Source organism: Cricetulus griseus, chromosome 4 (genome assembly GCF_003668045.3).
Source record: "Cricetulus griseus strain 17A/GY chromosome 4, alternate assembly CriGri-PICRH-1.0, whole genome shotgun sequence".
Taxonomy (NCBI): Eukaryota; Metazoa; Chordata; class Mammalia; order Rodentia; family Cricetidae; genus Cricetulus; species Cricetulus griseus.
This window is the reverse complement of record NC_048597.1, coordinates 147,968,207-147,988,774: the sequence shown is the minus strand read 5'-3', so window position 1 is coordinate 147,988,774 and position 20,568 is coordinate 147,968,207. Positions and strand designations below refer to the sequence as shown.

Here is a 20,568-nt window from a genome sequence, read left to right as displayed (position 1 = left end):
ATGAATACCCCAACTATCATGAGAGCCTCCATCAAGTAATTGATGGAACCAGATGCAGAGATCCACAACCAAGCACCAGGCTGAATTATAACTACTTTTATCACTGCCTTGAGATTTGCAACACTAAACTAGATCCTCCTCAGTGTGTGCACACTCACAAAATACATACATACATACATACATACATACATACATACATACATACACACACATACTCTAGCCCTCCAACACCACATCCAACCTCTTTTCTGGGGCAGAATCTGCATATCCTTCTCCAAGATCTAACCCAGAGTGTCTGTTTGGCCCTTCCCTCTACACACCCTCCCCAAACACCAGATCTAGCCTGGGTCCCACATCCACAGCCCAGGCCTAGTATGGCCAATCCTGTTTGCATCACAACCAACCTCTAGGATTCTGCCGGGATCTTCACTGCTGGTTTCAATGCACAAGCCTCTCTTATGCCAAATCTAACTTCTCCATGCTGCTAGATCTACTCTCACACTCCAGGGATAGATCAGGACACATATGTTGCACCAGCTCAATCTCCTCTGTCCAGTTGACATTATTCCACTAAGCCATTTCCAACCCCTAAATCCAACTGTCCTGCACATCCTCTCTTCTTCTCTAGATGGCTTTGTCCATATCAGACAAAGAACTAGCAAAAAAAGTCCATCTATCCAAATCTTATCACAAAAATACAAAAGAAATATGAAGGATCAAGCCATTGTCTCTCCTTAAAACCTAACAAACCTATAGAAATGTTTATCAATGTGAATTAGCTGGATGAACCCTAGGACATGAAATGTAAATGAAAAATCATAAACGTCAACAAAAAATTCAAGTACCTTAAAGAAGACAAAAATAAAAAGCTCAAGGAAAGGGGGACTTGAGTACAGTAAATGCCTGAGCGATGCCCAAGAAAATACACAGATGAGGCTGAAGGAAACGATGATGACAACCCAGGACCAGAAAAGTAAAGTCAATTAAGAGAAAGGAAAGTTGAAGGTTATTCAAGCTGAAGTGAAGATGAAACTGAGAAATCCAGCAACCCAACCAGAAAGTTCAAAGGAAAGCCTTACAAATAGAATGACTCCAGCAGAAGACACAATGTCAGGGAGGCAGGCAGAAATCAGTCACAAATCGCCCAGCACCATGAGCCTCAGCACAAGGAGGATTACCACAGCTCAACCCCTGGACACTCTCCCTGGACAGGAAGAAACCAACCACAGGCCTGCCTAGTATCACAGGCACCATTATGGGAATCGAGAATATGATAGGGAAACAGGAGAGAAGAGAGGGAGAAAGAGGCAGGTGGGCAGTGATGGGAGGATGTCCTCCTGTATGCTGTGAATACATGGTTCTCTTATTGGTTGATGAATAAAGCTGTTTCGGCCAATGGACAGGCAGGATGTAGCCAGGCAGGAGGTAAAGGTGGGGCTATCAGACTAGGAGAATTCTGGGAAAAGGAACACAGAGAGTGAGTAGCCAGAGAGGTGCCATGTAGCTACTAAGAAGGTAGGATGCCAGGGCATTTGCCAATAAGAAAAGGCCATGTGGAAATACATAGATTAATAGTTATGGCTAATAATTAAGAGAGAGCTTATTGGTAAGAAGCCTAAGACATCAGCCAAACAGTTATAATTAATATAAGCTTCTGTGTGTTATTTGGGACTGAATGTCTGTTGGACCAGACAGGGCAGAAACTTCCGTCTTCTGTCTACAGGCAGAATAGTTCATGTGCTAGGGAGAGAAGCAGATCTGAAGAGCTGAGGGCAGTAAGCAACTGACTGACATGGGTAGCCTGCTTGCTGGGACTATGGTGATGTCAGGGCCTGGGCTGATGTCAAGGACCATGTCTGTGTTGATGTCTATGGCTCCTATTATCACTGAGGCCCCTGAAGATGCTCAAAGGTTGGGCCACCACCTGGGGCTATGTTGGTGTTCAAGAGCCACACAGCTGCTGGATCCATGCCAATCTGAATGACCTGTACTGCCACCCAAAGCTATGATGGCATCCAGGCCTACACTGCTGACAAGGACCACATCTGGGTTTGTGGTCCAACCACAATCAAGATCTGTGTTGAGATCCATGGCCCGTGTTGCCACCAAAGGCCACATAGACATCAGAGGTCTGGTTTGCCACTTAGGACCATGCTATTGTCTGAAGGCCATGCTGCTGCAGGGTCTACAGCTCTGAGCAGTCTGTCCTGCTACCCAGTGCCATGTTGTCATCCAGGCCTGGTCTGCTGCCAAGAGACATGTCTGAGTCCATGGCTCTGCTGCAGCCTCAGTCTGAGTTGATGTCCATGGCTCCTGCTACCACTGAAGACAGTGAGGATATGTCTGCATGGAGTTGACCCTGCTTCTTACTGGCTACAGCACTAGGGAGAACCGGTCCTGCCCCTCACCAACTGTAGCACTTGGTAGAGTGGACCTTGTACCTCACCTGGGCAGCACAGTAGAGCTGACTCCATTGGTGGGAGTGCAGGTAAGCCATCCCTGAAGATGTGAGAGTATTTGTCTATTATGTGGTTGTGTGGATGAGGAAAAGATGCCCTCTTGCCCCTTGCCACCTCCCTGTAGATGGGAAAGCTGGTTCTGGGGTCATGAGAGTGGGAGAGCTGACCTTGCCTCTACCATTGTAGCACTCAGGAGAGAGAGCCTTGCACCTTGCCTGGGCAGCACCTGCCCCTGTCTACCTATGTGGGAGAGCTGCCCTGAGGTCATGAAAATGGGAGAGTTGTTTCTGCCCCCCAACTGTCTGCAGCATTCAGGAGAGTGGGCCCTGCACCTCACTTAGGCAGCACAATAAAGCTGACCCTGTTGGTAGGGTCAAGAGCCACACAGCTGCTCTGAGGGTGTGACAGCAAGAGCACTAACATCCCCTATTTGCCATGTGGTGTCATGGTGAAGGAAAAATGTCCCCCACTGTCCCTTGCCACCTGTTGGGAGAGCTGGCTTTGGGTGCATGAAAGTGGGAGAACTGGCCCTACCCTTCACCAACTGCAGCACTAAGGAGAATAGCAGTAAAGCTGGCATTGGTAGTGTGGGTGCAGATGAGCCAACCTTTAGGGCATGAGAGTAGGAGAACTGGCTCCACTCCTTGCTGCCTGCTGCATTAAGTGAGCTATCCAGGGCAGTGTTGGAGAACTTGCCTTGGTGGTGGTGATGAGAGAAAGCCGGTGGGATGACCAACACAGCTACTACTGAGACCCAGACCCAGGGGTGAGAATTTGCTCACCCCAACATCCACCTCATCTATGAACTTCTGGAGCAGGAGAAGGGTCCAGACCTGCAGATCCAAAGCTGCAGGATCTCCACAACACAAGGCAACAGCAGAATATCCAAGGGGAGTCACAGTGAGGGCCCAGTATTGATGGTGTAGCAGAAGTTGGAGACCTCAAGCCAGACCAATGACTTATGGCAATCAACAATTGCAAGTAAAGAAGTAGGGACAGAAGTGTATGCTGTGTGACTCACTGTCACACTACAGCTTCCATGCCAAGACTTTTCGTTTGTGTGTTTGTTTGTTTGTTTGTTTGTTTTGTGTTTTTCTTTTAAATTTTACTTTATTTTGGGAGAGAGGGTTGCAGAGGCAGAGGATGGACGCAAAAGGACAGGGAGATGAATAGTATCAGGATGCATGAGGTGAAGTCCATGAAGAATCAATAAAAAGTCAATTAAAAACTATACAGAACAAAGAAAGGGCAAGATTAATAAAAACACACATGTAAAGGAAAGCCCATCAGAATAACAGCTGACTTCTCAAAACTGTGAAAACTAAAAGAATCAGGCATACTCTGTCCAAGTCCTAAAAGAACATGATAGCCAAGCTAAACTAATATACCCAGCAAAGTTACCCACCAGAGTCGAAGGAGAAAGAAGAACTTTCTGTTGTAGTAACAGCCTAAAGACATGTATACCCCAGCCAGCTGCTGTGCATCCTTCTCCAGGATCTAGTCCCCTAAGTGTAATACTCACCCATCATCAAGGAAACTTCTCTTTACAACATATGGAGACCATTACAGGAAACTATAACAAATCAACATGCAGAGTTGTGGAGGCCAGTCCCAACAGACACATCTACAAAACGACTCCTGAATCCATTGGAAGCATTGCAGAAGAGGGAAAAGAAAGACTATAAAAAGCCACAGGAACATAGAGTTTACTGTAAGATTATGTCTCTTACAATATCAGAAGCTCCATCTATAAAATATTCCCAATGTGACTGCCTAAACATAAACTGAACAGGGCAACAACAATGTCAGAATGGCTAAAATCAAAAATACCAATGACAGTTTATGCTGGAGAGGATGTGGAGAAAGAAGAACACTCCTCCACTGCTGGTGTGAGTACCAACTTGTACAGCCACTTTGGAAATCAGTATGGTGACTCCTCAAGAAAATGGGACTGAGTCTACCACAAGATCCAGCAATTCCACTCCTAGGCATATACCCAAAAGAAGCTCATTCATATAACAAGGACATCTGTTCAACCATGTTCATAGCAGCATTATTTGTAATAACCAGAAACTGGAAGCAGCCTAGATGCCCCTCAACCGAAGAATGGATAGAGAAAATGTAGTACATTTACACAATAGAGTACTAATCAGCAGAAAAAAACAATGGAACCTTGAAATTTTCAGGAAAATGGATGGAACTCAAAGAAACCATTCTGAGCGAGGTAACCCAATTACAAAAAGACAAACATGATATGTACTCACTCATATGTGGACCTGCTTTATGATACATAGTAGTGACCGTGCTTTATCAGAGCTGTTTTTAATGATGTTGCTCAGAATGGTTTCCTTCCAGATGATGATTGAGAAGCTAATTTTTAAAAAAAAAAAATGGTGCAAGGTACCACAAGAGTAACAGAACTGTGCTGTTTTCTGGGATTTTGTATTTTACTTTTTTTTTAATGGAGTGTGCTGGATGTCTCTACAATTTTGCTCAAATGACTGCAGAACCTGGAAAAGCTGTTGCTGCTATTGATGCATAACATACTGCTATTTTTGGTCTTTTTATGTAAATATAAATATATATGTATATACATATATAATTTGAATTTTTAGAAACTTTAGCTGTGCTGTCAACTTTGGAAAAAAGTATCCTAGTTTCCCATGTTGAGTTGGCATTGTACAGAAATAAACATCCATATTGGTCTAGAAATGTTTAACTTAATTTTTTTCCATTTGTACAGGAGTAATGCACTGTATTAAATATTTAAGGTCTTATCTACGTGAGTTTGATTACAAAAACTAATAAAGTATTCTCTAAATAAAAAAACAGAGCTGAAATAAATGAAATAAAAACAAAGACAACAATATAAAGAATCAGTGAGCTTAAGATTGTGTTTCTTTGAGAAACCAAACAATATCAACAGACCGTTGGCCCAACTAATTAAAAGAAAAAAGAAAGGACCCAAATTAACAGAATCAGAAATATACCAATAATCATCACAGCAGACACCAAAGAAATTCAGAATATTATAAGGGGATATTTTTGGAAATCTGTACAACAATAAGCTGGAAAACCTAAAAGTAATGGATGAATTTCTAGATTCAGCCAAACTAGCAAAACTAAATCAAGAGGAAATCAACAACTTAGACAGACCCATCAGGAGACTCAAATACTAATAAAAGGCCACTGGCTTTAAAAAGAATTAAAAAATGAAAGTCCAGGGTCAGACAGATTTACAGCAGAATTCTACAAGACTTTCAAAGAATAGGAGCCAATAAAAAATTCAAAAAGTGTAGAAACAGGAGTACTCCCAATCTCCTTTTACAAAGCCAGTAACACTCTATTTCAAAACCTAGGTAAATACAACAACAACAGGAGAACTACAGGTCACATCTCTGGATAAACACAAGCTTTAAAAATTCCTCAGTGAAACTTGCAAACAGAATATAGACATACGTCAAAAAGATTATCCACTATTATCCAGTTGATGTAACCTCTGAAATTTGGGGGGGGGTCAGCATATGCAAATTAATAAATGTAATAGAGCACATAAATGGACTCAAGGAAAAAATTACATAACTATCTCAATAAACATATAAAAAGTTTTTGACAAAGTCCATCACATTTTCACGATAAAAGTCCTAGAGGATGTAGGGTTAGAGGAACATCTCTCAATATAATAAAAGCTGCCCACAACTGACATTATCTTAAATGAGAAAAAGCTTGAAACAATCACACTGAAGTTAGGAACGAGATAAGGATATCCACCATCCCCACTCCTTTTTAATATTGTGCTTAAAACACTAGGTGGAGCAATAAGGCAAGAGAAGAAAACTGAAAGACTACAAATGGGGGGGGGGAGATGAAACTATTCCCATTTGCAGATGGCATATTATACATTAAAAATTCCAAATATTCTAACAGAAAACATCCATAAATGGTAAATTTTAAAATGTGGCAAGACTTTCACAAATCAATAGCTTTTTAATACACTGCCAACAAACATAGAAAGAGATCACAGGCACTCTTCCATTCAGAATAGCATCAAGAAATATAAACTATTTAGGAATAAACCCAACCAAGGAAGTGAAGGGCCTCTACAATGAATATAGATAGGTTTTGTTTTCTGGTGGCAATAAAATGCGTGGCTCCATTAAGAGATGTTGGATTCCCACATCCAGGCTTGAATAGAGAATAGTGGATTCCCACAGCAGCTGCCTACACAGAGACATTTCCAAGCCGAGCCAGTAAGAAGCCTAAGTCATTGGCCAAACAATTATATATACGTTAAGTCTATAAGTGGTTGTTTCTTAACAGCTTCAGAGACCCAGTTGATGGGACCTAGTAGACAACCCAATGGGTGGATAAAAACTGTTCCAGTAGGACCAACAGTACAGAGAAAGTCTCCCTCTACAGGAGAGGAGTAAATAACAATAAGGATGTCTGGAAAAGTAATAAGGAATCATATTGTTACCTACCTAAAAATACCTATATTATTCATGAGTGCATGTATAAATATTCATATATAGTTTAACTGAAATTTTCCCATCTGGGCCGATAATGCTCCCTTCAAAAGCCAAAGTCCATGTAACAACACACATCAGAAACCCTTTTTAGAATTGTTTATCAAGACTGTACAAGAAACTCCAACAACACTACAAGCTATTGCTATTTCTTTGGTTGCCCACAGAGGTAGAAGGTAAATCCCCATTGCTGAAGACACCATGCACTTTAGACACAGGAGTCAGAGGCCCTCAAACTGGAACTGACCTAAAAGGCTCCTCCCTGAGGACTAACTCTCATGGTGCCAAACAGCTGCACAGAGGCTTCAAGGGAAGAAATCAAGACTGGTCCTGAAAGCATAGCCGACTTCCCAGTTACTGAAGTCATGGATCAAGGAAGAGAACCTATACCCACCATTTTACTACACCAGCATAAACCCTAGCTACATTCTAAGTATTTGTCCTTATACCCACAGATGAGTGAAATCCTCACCCCTTATCAAGGAACTTCTCTTTGCAACAGAGACCATTACAGAAAACCCCAACTAATCAAATGCAGAGCTGTAGAGGCCAGCTCCAATTGATTTATCTATCTATAACAGAACTCATACATATAAGGCTTGGGGATCGTTGTGGAAGAGGCAACCAGAAAATTGTAGAAGACCAACAATGGAGAGTGTTCTGTGAGATTGTGTCTCCTGGTAATGTCTGAAGTGCCACCCATAAATTCTCACCAATACGACTGCCTCAATATGAGCTGAACAAGAACAACACAATAGATATGCTAATATGGATGGGGAAAGCCCATGAGGCCTCAGTCCTACACGAAGAATGACAGACATCTAAGAAATGTTGAAAGTAAGTGGGACACATGCACACACTCCTAAATATATAAGTAAAACCTGCTTGGTCTGTATAATGTTACTTGTATATATGTTTTCAGAGCTGACCATTTCGTATTGGGTAATCAATTGACATGCTTCTCCCACTCAGAGATCCAAACTACATCTAAACCAAATCACATATTATAAAGCCAGAGTAGTGCCACAAGAGGTGGGATAGGAAGCAGAATAACAAACAGATGGAAAATAGGGTGGTCAAAACTAAATTCACAACAAAAAAAAAATAAAATAGATGTTTCCATTAGACTTACAATGTTAATGTCTTAACTATTTTTTATTTTTTCATCTAGTTATATAAAGAATGCCACTTGGATTGTGCTGATGATTAAAATGAATCTGCATATTTTGGGAGAATAAGAATATTTTAAACAATATTAACAATTAAAATTGAGATTATTTTCCTGTAATCTAATTTAGGTAGTTTGTTATTGGCATATAGTCACAATACTGATTCTTAATTGCTGCTTTTTAAATTTAAATTAGAAACAAGCTTGTTTTACATGTCAATCCCAGTTCCCTCTCTCTCCCCTCCTCCTCTGCCCTCCCACCAACTCCCTGACCCCCTATGCCATTCCCTTTCTACTCTCCAGGGAGGGTGGGGCCTTCCATGAGGAATCTTCAAAGTCTGTCATATCATTTGGAGCAAGGCCTAGATCCTCCCCCGTGTGTCTAGGCTGAGTGAGTATCTCTCTACGTGGAGTGAGCTCCCAAAGTCCATTTTTATACTAGGGATAAATACTGATCCGTTACCAGAAGTCCCATAGATGAACCAGACCTCCAAACTGGCATCCTTGTTCAGGGGGTCTGGAACAGTCCTATGCTGGTTTCCCAGTTATCAGTCTGGGGTCCATGAGCTCACCCTTGTTCAGTTCAGCTCTTTCTGTGGGTTTCTTCAGCCTGGTTTTGACCCCTTTGTTCATCACTCCTCCCTCTCTGTAACTGAATTCCAGAGTTCAGCTCAGTGTTTAGCTGTGGGTGTCTGCTTCTGCTTCCATCAGCTACTGGATGAAGGCTCTAGGATGGCATGTAAGGTAGTCATTAATCTCATTAAGGTAACCTCTCTATTATTACTTAGATTAGATTGTTAGTTGGTGTCATCCAAGTAGATCTCTGGACATTTCCCTAGTGTCAGAGTTCTCTTTAAACCTATAATGGCTCTCTCTATTATGGTATCTCTTTTCTTGCTCTCTTCTATTCTTCCCCTGACTCAATCTTCCTGCTCTTTCATGTCCTACTCTCCCCTCCTCTTTTCCCCTTCACTTTCTCCTAACTCCCTCTCTCCCTTCTCTCATGCTCCTGATTCATTAATTTTAGAACAATAGAGACCAGAGTACTTGGTGGCAGCCAATCCAAGTGCAACAGAAATAGGCCAAATAAGGAAGAGTGACTTTGGAGTTGCATTAGACCATTCTATGGGATGAAGAGAGAGATGTATGTTACAATAAACTCACTGTCTGGGGCTGGGAATATAGCATGGTAATGGGGAATTCAACTAACATACACAGACTTTGAGTTTGAACCCAGCACTGAGCAAACTAGTTTTACTTTTAGGTAGTGTGTCTGAACATATTTGCTCAGGTAGTGTTTTAGTCTAAGGGAAAAGGCTGTACCGTCTCACAGCCATGGACTTTCATCTTTTGTATGCATGTTTCAGTCTTCAGAGGAACAGAGATGTTTTGCTTTTCTTTGGTTTGACTGTATCTCTCTAATGATCTCACAGCTTCTTTCTCCATCTCCACTAGCCTCTGAATGCTGCTGAGACTTCTAGTGCCTGCTTGTTTGAGTGACATGGTCCCTATTCTTGCCTGGTTAAGCATTTTGCCTCTGATCTGCTACCCATCTGGATTTTATCATCAAAGTTTCCCAGTTCAAGGCCCCATGAAGTTGATGTTCTGGTCCTAACAGTGTGTGCTGCATCCCAGGCTGTTTCTGGAACAATGTCCCAAGGATCTACGAAGAAATCCAACACAAGCTGGACAAGTTCTCTGAGGATAAGTAACATGAATAAGAAGTCAACAAGATAAATGTAGAAATAGATCATGATTGTTGACCAGAAATCCAATCATATAAATGAATCACTTTTTAAAGTTGATTTTAAAATTTCTTAAGAATTGCAAAAGTTACCAGGTGGTGGTGGCACATGCTTTTAATCCAAGCACTCAGAAGGCAGAGGCAGGAGGATCTCTGTGAGTTCAAGGCCAGCTTGATCTACAGAGTGAGTTCCAGTACAGCCAAGGCTACACAAAAAACACAGAAAAAAATGAAAACTAGTTTCTGAGCCAGGCGGTGGTGGCACACGTCTTTAATCCCAGCACTTGGGAAGCAGAGGCAGTTGGATCTCTGTGAGTTCAAGACCAGGCTGGTCTACAAGAGCTAGTTCCAGGACAGCCTCCAAAGCCACAGGGAAACCCTGTCTCGAAAAAACAAAAAAGAAAAAAGAAAAGAAAAGAAAAATAGTTTCTGTGTTCCTTTTATGTAGCTTTTCCAACAGTGCCATCTTCAATCACCATGATGCATTTTCTAAACCAGGAGGCAGATATACAGTAGTGCTAACTGTAAACTTATTTGTGTTTTGTCAGTTGTGCATATACTTATTTAGCATGTATCATTGTGGAATTTGTGTAAAATTCTCCCAAAGCAAAACACATGCTGTCCATTGTCACCAAGAAACTCTGTGGTGTTAGAGTCAGTCTTTCCACCCAGCTCCAGAGACCTGATGTATTTACCACTCATATAATTTTGTTATTCTGAGACTATCCCACAGGTAAAATCATACAACACATAATCATTTTGGATCAAACTTATTATTCTGTATGATTCTTTTGTTGAATTTATTGTTAATTCTTTTTTGTTGTTGAATAATCTGCCATTATACCTCCCCTCATTTACTCATTCACCAGTGTTCTTCCCAGTTTAGAGGAGATACAGATGAAGTTCCTGCAAACATACTTCTGTAGAATTTTGCACATAATAAGTTTATGTTTCCTTTCTTTCCTCTAGAATGAAAGTATTATATTACATGGAGTTAAAGAAACTAAACACAAAAAAGAATTTGATTCTCTTCATATAAAATACTCCAGTGACAAAAAGATCAATGGTTATATGAAACATAGGTAATAATCTGGAGTATAGGTCCACAGGGGCTGGCCTGAGGCCAAAGGATTCCCTGGTGCTGGGTCAGTCCTGAAGTCTGAGGCCAGCCTTGGCCTAGGGTCCATGGACACTGGCGGGATCCCAGCGCTGAGAGTTTTGTCCTGGTACTGGAGATGGAATACTCAGAGCTTGGGTTTGAGTCATAAGGGCTGGTTTCATGCAGCATTTTCTTGGAGTATGTTCTCAGTCCAACTTCCTGCCTCCAGGAGATTCATATTCCTCCCTTCCCAGTCTCCCCTCTACTCTCTCCTCTCTCTTCTCCCCTACCCTCTCCATCTCTGCTATGTTGTCTCTGTGTGAGGGAAGTGAGGGTGGTAATGTGAAGTTGAACTCCAAGCCCTTTTCAATGTATGTGTTGTTATTTATTTCTGTGCTGTACCTGCTGCTGTAATGTCCTACCTCAAATCTTTCCCTCCGTGGAAAATATCTTTGTGTGGCTACTCATGGCAGTTTGTGTGAAGGATGAGCACCTATAAAACCTGTTCCATCATCCTAGTGGTGTCCTTGACGTTCATACTTTTTAAAACTTTTTCTAACATTTTTTATTTCTTTGAGAATTTCCTACAACATATTTTGATGATATTCTTGCCCCCCCCCAACTTCTCCTTGATCTTCTGTGACCTCCCTACATATCCAACTTCATGTTCTTTCTCTTGTGTAAAAACAAAAATATGGAATCCAATTTGCACTGGCCCACTATTCCTAACCATAGGCCCTGCCCAAGAGTGCCAATAACACACCCAGTGTCATTTTAATGAAGAAAACTGAGTTTCCTTCTCCCAGCAGCTATCAGTAGCAAACAGCTTCTTGTCCACTTTTCCTCTTCCGTTCTGGCTTGAGCTTGTGCAGATCTTGTGCATCCCTGTCACAGTCTCTGTGAGTTCATATAAATATATATATATATATATATATATATATATATATATATATATATCAGCTCTGTTGTGTCTTGGAGTCATTTACTACCTTCTGGCTCTTACATTTTTTTCCACCTTCTCTTCTGCATAAACACCTGATCCTTAAGGGGGAGAATTGTGATATAGACTTCCTACTCAGGGCTGAGTATTTCAAAGCCTCCTTTTCTCTTCATGCTGTCTGATTGTGGGTCTCCCTCTTCTTCTCCTTCTTCTTTTCCTTCTCCTCCTCCTCCTTCTCCTCCTCCTTCTTTTTCCTTCCTTCCTTTGCCCCCCTTTCCCTCTTCTTCCTCTTCCTCTTCTTCCTCCTCCGCATTCTCTTCCTCTTCTTCCTTTTCTTCCTCTTCTTCCTCCTCTTCCTCTTCCTCCTCCTTCTTCTTCCTCTTCTTCTTCTGCTTATTTTTTTAAGAAATAGAATTTGAGACAGTTCATTAAGGGATAAAAGTTCCAAAAGTGCTAGTAAGCTGAGGGAGGAACATGTGCTCCAGTGTCCTGGGCCACAAACTACATGACCCTTTACAGGACATTCATCTGCTTCTGTTGATGCTGCTGTGTTTATCCTATTTGTGTATTCTATTTATGTAATTATTCTATTAAAAAGACAGATTGCATTCATGAAGTTTATATCCTTGATTAACCTGATGACATAAACCTCCTTTTTTTCAATATATGTAACATTTTTAATAAATTTGACAATAATCAAGTTTGTAGATATTTTATGGTATTTATAGATTCAGTAATTTTATTAAAATTTAGTTTTTTCCATATAATTTTTTCATAGTTTAAGAATGGGACCACGCTACATAATGAATTGGGAAAACTTCCTCACCTGTCTGTACTTCTGAGTTTTAGAAGCATTGATGCTTATTTTCATTAAGCATGGTGGAATCCACCAACTGTCTAAGCCTGTAGTTTTCTTTGTAGAAACTCTTCTAATTGCTAGTTGAATGTATTTACTTGTTGAAAATTTAATCAAATTTGTGCTTATTCTTGAGTAAATTTGGCAATTTCATCTTTCAAGAAACATGTTTTTCACCCAGTTATCTAATTTGTTTGTGTATGACTATTGACCATATTCCTTCATTGTCCTTTCTGCTTCTGCAAGATCAGAAATAATGTGCCATTTTTCATTCTCAAGGTTAGTAATTTTACATTTCTCTCCCTCTTTCTTTACCTTCATGAGCTGTGCTAGAAGTCTTTCAACACTGATTTATTCAAAGAACCAGTATTTGCTTTCATTGATTTCCCAATGAAAGTTTGTTCATTTGTTTTTAATTATATGCACATATATGGGGGTGTATAGAAAGGCTGTGCCTTTGGAGGCCAGAAGAGTACATTGGATCTCCTAAAGCTATATTTACAGAGGAATGTGAGCCACACAACCTGGGTTCTGTAAGAACAGTGTGTGCATTTAATCAGCCATCACATCTCCCCCTAATGTTTTCCTATTTCATGTTTTGTTTATCTCAGTTCATATCTCTACTCTAATCTTCTTATTCTTATCTTTTGTTGACCTGGGTTTCAGTTGTTTTTGGTTTTCTCTCTTCTTAAGGTAAAGCATAAGGCTATTTTTCTGGTATATTTCCTCTTTGAACAAAAACCTAAACTTAAAAACTAAAAGAATCTAGAATGATTCTAATAAAGTATGTTAATAAAGATGCCAGAATTATGAAAAGGAAACAAATAGAAATAACTGCTGGCAGGTTGTACAGAGGTGTCTGGGTGTGGCCTCCCCTTTCTATTGAATTTACCATGGAAATCAGTGGAGGAGCCCCTCATTTCTCCTTAGCTAAGACCACCTTTAGAAATTGTTCTCAGGTAACAGCCATGTTTGTTGATATAGTCTATTGAAAAATTCAGATAATTTCATTTAATCCTTATGTTGTCATAGGAACAAAAAACAGATTATTGGGTTTTTTTCACCTTTGGAATCTAGACATACGTCCCTAGCCACTTCACTGTCATTAATACCTTCCCCATTCCTCAGAACAATAAGAAGGAACTCTATGGAAGTGTGGAGATGAAGGGCAAAACTGGGATTCCTGACAGTCTGAGCACTGGCTAGTCTCATGACAAAGAAAGTTCATGTGAATGCTCTCCAAAGACATGCTGTGTTCTTTCTTGGCGTAGTACGTATTATCTAGGCATTTTCTGCCCCCTCCCCATATCATCCATAGTTTTGTTGGGGTGGTTTTTTCTTTCGTGTGGGTTTTTTGTTGTTGTGTTCTTTGTTTTTCTTTCCTTGTCACACAAAGTTATGTTCTTTGCTTACCGGAGGCAATGAGATAGGCTGTTCCTATCTGACCACTACTTCAAACCCTGATGAAGAAGAAGTTGTTCTTTCCCCACTGGGTCACCAGTAGATATCCTGTGGGCATTGGACAGATTCCAGCAAACTGAGGCATTGCTTTGGAACAACAACTGAGGCACTTTCTCTTCGTTCCATGATCACTCAGGCAATCTGTTCACACTGAGGTTGCATTCCTCCAGCTCTAGCATTCACCACCAGCCTCACTGACCTATCAGTCACCGCATGGAAACACTTCCACCACCCATGAAACTACGGGTTGGTTTGTTTGTTTTGTATACCTTATGAAGAATACATTTATTTCTGTTGGGTATCTGTGCATGTGCATGGTGTGTTTGTGTGTATGCACTCACAGATGCTACAGCATGTAGTCATCAGAGGACAACTTTGTGTAGTCAGTTCTCTCCTCTCCTTCCCCTTCCATCTTTGTATGAGCTCCAGGGATTGAACCCATGCCACAAGGCTCCTAGGACAAGTCCCTTTACCCACTGAGCCATCTCACCAACCCTAGATCTATTTAATAACAAATGAACAAACAACAACAGCAATAAAAAAGAAAAAAAAACATTCACCAATGGAAGCATAGTTAATAAAAATTTTATAGTAAGTAAACACAATGAAATTTTATTCAACTGTAAAGAAAAACAGAATTGTGAAACTTGCAGATGAATAGGTGGAACTGGAAAAATTATCCTGAGCAAGGCAACTCAAACCTGAAAGGCAAACCTACATGCTCTCTTTCATATGCAGATCCCAGCTTCCAATTGTCAGATTTGTGAGTTTAACTTAGAAAACCTGGAGAAGGCAGGAAATGGGCCTGCAGTTAAGAGCACATATTGCTTTTAGAGAGGACCTAAATTTGTTTTTCAGTACCCACATCCACTCAAGCTCCAGGGAGTTCAACACCCTCTTCTCCACAGGCACCTGCACGCACTCGTGCACGCACACATACACACTTAAAAATAAAATGAATACTTTTAAAGCAATTCAGGAAGCTAGTAAAGGGTCATTAGAGTGAAAGATGCCTCAAGGGAAGTGAAACAGCAGAATACAGGTGATATGAAGACAGAGAGCAAGAGGCAAGAGGGGAATGTTAACCAGGTACAAGAGTTGAGAAATGAAGAAGGGGAGCAAACAGGAAGGGAGAGTTAATCAGAATGGCATGTGAATTGAAAAACCATATGGAAACCTGATATTTGCAAGAGAACTAAAAATTATAAGTTGGGAATATGATAATCCAGTGCTCATCCCAAACATATAATAGAGTCTGTCAGTGGAATCATGATCTCACAGCAGCAGTAGATAGCTGTGATAGGCCTGATCACAGATCAGGGAATGGCCTATGTGGTCCTACCCTTCCAAGCTGAATTGTGGGCTTTTAGTGGATTCTTTAATAGCCATTGCCTTCAAGTTCTGGGCCCAGGGTGAGACCATCATGTTCCAGTGATAGTTCCAAACGAATGAAAACACAAATGGCCCTGGACGGATTGAATAGGTCACAAAACAAAACAAAAGACATGAATGTAGGGAAGGGGTTTGCAGAAAGGAGGGGAGGAGACATAGAGGTCACAGGGGAACAAGAGAGGATAGTAGGGATGACAGTCTTGAGAATATATTACAGCCTGGTGGCAGTAGCACGTTCCTTTACTCCCAGTACTCAGGAGGCAGAGGCAGGCAGATCTCTGTGAGTTCGAGGATAGATGGTCAACAAAGAAAGTTCCAGGACAGCCGGAGCTATTACACAGAGAAACCCTGTCTCAAAAAAAAAAAAAAAAAAAGAAAGAAAGAAAAGAAAGAGAAGAATGCACTGCATATATGTCTGAAAATACATACATGTATACATACATACATACATACATACATACATACATACATACATACATACACAAACATGTGTATTTGCCAAAGAGCAAATTTAATAAAAGATTCTAATTTGGTAATTCTATTATTTTACTTATTTACTTCCTTGTTTACATTTATTTATCTGTTCTGCTGGGGAGAGAAAAGCATGCATATACCACTACACATTTGTGCTGGGAGACAGCTTGCGGGAGTCAGTTCTCTATGTCCTCCATGTGAATTCTGAGGCTTGATCTCAGGTTGTCAGGCTTGGCAACAAGCACCTTACCCACTGATCCCTCTTGGTAGTCCCTTGAATCCTCCTTTTAAATATGTATGAGATATGCCAAAAACATATGGACACATTTGTTTCTTTCCACAGGGTGAGAATGTATTGAATAATAAAAGATTCAGAAGCTACATCTGTTTTCATGGCACCAAGTAGTTCACCACTCTCTACATTTTAACTAACTAATAATTCTATATCTCCTCCTTCTCTTACTCCCTTGCTCTCTCTCTCTCTCTCTCTCTCTCTCTCTCTCTCTCTCTCTCTCTCTCTCTCTCTCTGTGTATGTTATCACCCTACCTCCTCCTCCCACCTCTCTCTCCTTTCCTCTCTCCCCACCTTCCTCCCTTGCTCTCTCTCACCCTCTCTCATGTGTATGTGTGTTACCTTCCTCCTTTCCTCTTCCCCCCTGGTGTGTGTGTGTGTGTGTGTGTGTGTGTGTGTGTGTGTGTGTGTGTGTTGTTGAATAGCTAAAAAAAGGGTTAGAAGCTCTTAAGGGATAAACGGGGCTGCACTGAAGACAGAGACACACCAAAGGAAAGATCTCTGTAGGAGACCAAATAAGGAATTATACTGGCCAGGCATGGTAATACGTGCATGTGCACAGAAGTGTTTAACACATGAATCCTACTTTAAGGCCTTACTAGGATAGAGGTGATATCAGGAAAACAGTCACCTGGTGTGTATCAGAAATCCTGACAGGTGGAAAAAATAAAGTCCAGGACATTCCTAGCCAGTCTCTCTTGCCCCAAGTTACAAAGAAAAGAAATTAGAGTCATGGACCAGGGTAGGACCAGGGTATGCCTTTCAAAGACTTCCTCGGTGTCCCACCCCTAACTCCTACTAAAGAAGATCAGCCTCACCAGTGTATAAATAGTGACGCGTCCTGCCCTAACTTGAAACTTTCTGCCTCCAAAATGGGCAAGCCTCGCTTAATGGGATGTCTCATCTTACTCTGCTTTTTGAAGGGTGAGTCCTAAGAGTCACCAGTTGGTGAGAGAGGTCCAGGATTCAGGAATGGGTGAGAACTCCCATGAGGAAGGCCAGCCGTGGCAACCCAGCAGAAAAAAAAAAAAAAGCAGTCCCTGTGTGGTGTGCCTTCTGATCACCCTGTATCAAGTCACTGGGATCTTAACCAAAGCCCTTTTGCTCATAGGAAGAAGTAGATGATTTACCAACAGATTGAGAGATTCCTAGAGGCTGTGCAGTGGGGGGTTGAGAAAGTGTACTCTGCAGAGACTATGATTTGTATCTTTTTGTTTTTTCAACAGTTTTCTCTGCATCGTTTCCACATGACTTTAACAAACGTGAGTAGAAATGGATGAGAAGAAGAAGACGAAGGGAGGGTACAGAATGAGTGGAGTGGGGTGGGCACTGAGGGCTCCAAGTAAACCACAAATAGACATAATTCCCACATTCAGCAGCCTCTTCTGGCAGGATACAGCCAGGCTGGGAGCTGTCTTTAGGGCTAACAAAGAACCAGAGCAGCAACTGACAAAGCTAGGGACAAAAACAAGGGACCAGAGAAGTAGTGTGTGGGGTTTGCAGAAACCAGGTGACTCAATCTAGGGCAGCAGCCTCCTGAATTTTAGAAGTCTGTTCTCATTGTCTGATCTTAAGTGAGACTATCATGGAGGTTCAACTGAAGGGAGAAAAATAAAATAAAAACCATGTGTATTTAGCCCCTTCCTTCTGGTCTATGCTGCATCCCTTAGGGGTGGGAAGAAGATTCTGAGGGGACCTAAAATGATGAAGAGGATAAAAGAGAAAAGTGGTACATGATGGCAAAAGCACCTTCGTGGTAATAGGAAAAGAAAAACTCTCAAAACTCCAAGCTAGAAGGCAAAATGAACCCTGGGGTGGGAGAGTGCAAGGGGAGGGTAAGTCTCAGACAGAAGTGCAGGCTTGTTCTCTTTGTCTCACCTGAACAGCTGATAAAGTACTCATTCATGAAAATAACAATGGTGGTAAGTACAAAGAAATCCTAGCCTGATCATCTTGGCACTATGTTTCTTTTCCTTCTGCTTCCCCGTTCTATCCCTGCCATCTTTCAAAGTGGAGTGTCTGAGACCATGAACTCCTGTCACCCTTTTGGTTTCACCCATTGTTATAGAGGCACATGCCCATGCTTTAGTGGGGTTTGGGCCAGGGAAACACGCCGGCAAAGCCTTCCAGCTCTAAGCATGATTCACACTTGAAGGGTGGGTGGATAGGCTCTTTCCCGGTAGTATCATTGCTCTTGTCTGTCTTCAAGTTGTGGAAATTGTGCAGTGTAGGATGTGCCACCTCCAGTTCCCTGGGGAGAAGTGCTCTAGAGGAAGAGGAATATGTACTGCAACGGCAGAAGAGGCCTGTATGGAAGGAAAGATCTTCAAAAGTAAGTGGCGTGGTAAGGAAGGAAAGATGGGGAGGAGGAAGTGGGATGTGTGGGTCTTGGGGATGAGCATAGGAACTTCCGGTTACTATCAACTGCCTCTCTCCTAAGGTAGCTGGTAATATCACTTCCATAATTCCCTATGATTAAAGAGAGATGGAGGCAGCTGCTAAAGCAAAGGTAATACTCAAGGCAACAGTAAAAAGCCTGAAGAGAACAGAGCGGGCAGAAACCAGGTGAGAGGATGGAAGTAATCTCCAGATAGTAAATACTATCTGGAGAGCAGCTAGTTGGTAACACAAGCAGCTCTCTGTGTACCTGCCCAGGCTTTTTCAAAAATGGCTCCAAGCTATGGAAACAGAGAGTCCAGTGTCAGCAATATGTCCGGGTTGCATCTCCTTGTGAATAAGATTAGACATGGTTTCTCTAGTTTCCTACCCTCAGTGATACCCAAGCCTTGAGATTCTCAGTAGACACCCCCAGTGTGGTCAACCCCTGATGCTCTTCTCTCATCACCTTCCTACCTCCGATAAAACTGTGCCAGTGTGTCTTTTCTGTTATGTAGCCACCAACTTCCAATGCCTTCCAATCCTTCACATATGAATAATGGAGCATGAACACCACATGGTGATTTTTTGATGCCAGTGTGGGTTGGAGAGAAGTTGACTTACAGAAGCCTCTGCTGGCCTTGCTGATCTGTTCTTCCCTCTTCTGCAGGGGATGGTTCCCTCTGGTTAAGCTTCATGGGCTGCTTTAAGAACTGTGCTAATGTGGAAAACATAAAGTGGGGCACCTATCTGGTGAACTTCAGGTGCTGCCGGGGCTATGACATGTGCAACGAAAAGTTTTAGAAGTTGCTGGTCCTTCTGTGCACCAACATCTGGGTGATGCAATGGCTTCTTCCTGAGGACTTCCTGAGGATAACACTACATAGGACTGCAAACATATGACTCTGCCTGCTACGTTTAAGAGGGAAAGCACCCTTTTTCTAAAGCCCCTTCCTGTTTCAAAATCAATTAAAAGTGAAGAAGCAAAACCTTCTTACCAAGATCAGCATGTGCTTGGCTTGTTAGTAAACCTACTGGACAACCAAGTACTAAAGACAAAAATAAAACTAAATTCAAAAGATGGATCCTTCTTTCTCCTATTCTGTGGCAAAAATTTTAAATTTTTATTAGCATGTAATAACTACACACAATAATTGGCTTTGTTGTGACATTCCTATGCATGTATATAATGTATTCTGATCATACCCACCCCATTACTCTTTCTTGTCCTCCACTCCACTGATCACCTTCTTACTAACCTGCCCCTTCTACTTCCCAGTCTTGTGTTTGTGCAGCTCACTAAGTTTAATCAGTGTCTTAGTTAGAGTTTCTATTGCTGTGGGGAGACACCATGACCGCAACAACTCTTATAAAGAAAACATTTAATTGAGGGTGGCTTGCTTACAGTTTCAGAGGGTTCATCCATTATCATCACCAAGGAGATGATGGCAGCGTGCAAGCAGACATGGTGCTGGGACTAAGAGTGCTACATCTTGCAGGCAACAGAAGTTGACTGACTGTCACACTGAGTGAAGCTTGAGAAAAAGAGACCTCAAAGCCCTCCCCCACGGTGGCACACTTCCTCCATCAAGGCCATACCCACTCCAACAAAGTCATACCTCCTAATAGTGTCAGTCCCTGTGAGATTATAGGGGCCAAGTACATTCAAACTACCACAATCGGGGTTGCTAAGTGGAGCATCATTGAAAGGTTATTTACAGGTGTGAAGGAAACGTCTCTTTTTTCCCCCCAGCATCCATTAAGCTTATGAATCCTCAAGA

General features: G+C 41.6%; 1 protein-coding gene across 1 annotated transcript; it reads left to right on the top strand.

Annotated features, from left to right (window-relative positions):
- Positions 1-17,283: 17,283 nt before the first annotated feature.
- Positions 17,284-19,591, top strand: Pate1 (prostate and testis expressed 1). The gene is made up of 5 exons (XM_027411793.2): positions 17,284-17,335; positions 17,638-17,673; positions 18,298-18,330; positions 18,621-18,743; positions 19,458-19,591. Exons 1-5 carry the CDS (start codon positions 17,284-17,286, stop codon positions 19,589-19,591), a joined length of 378 nt encoding a protein of 125 aa, XP_027267594.2.
- Positions 19,592-20,568: the final 977 nt, after the last annotated feature.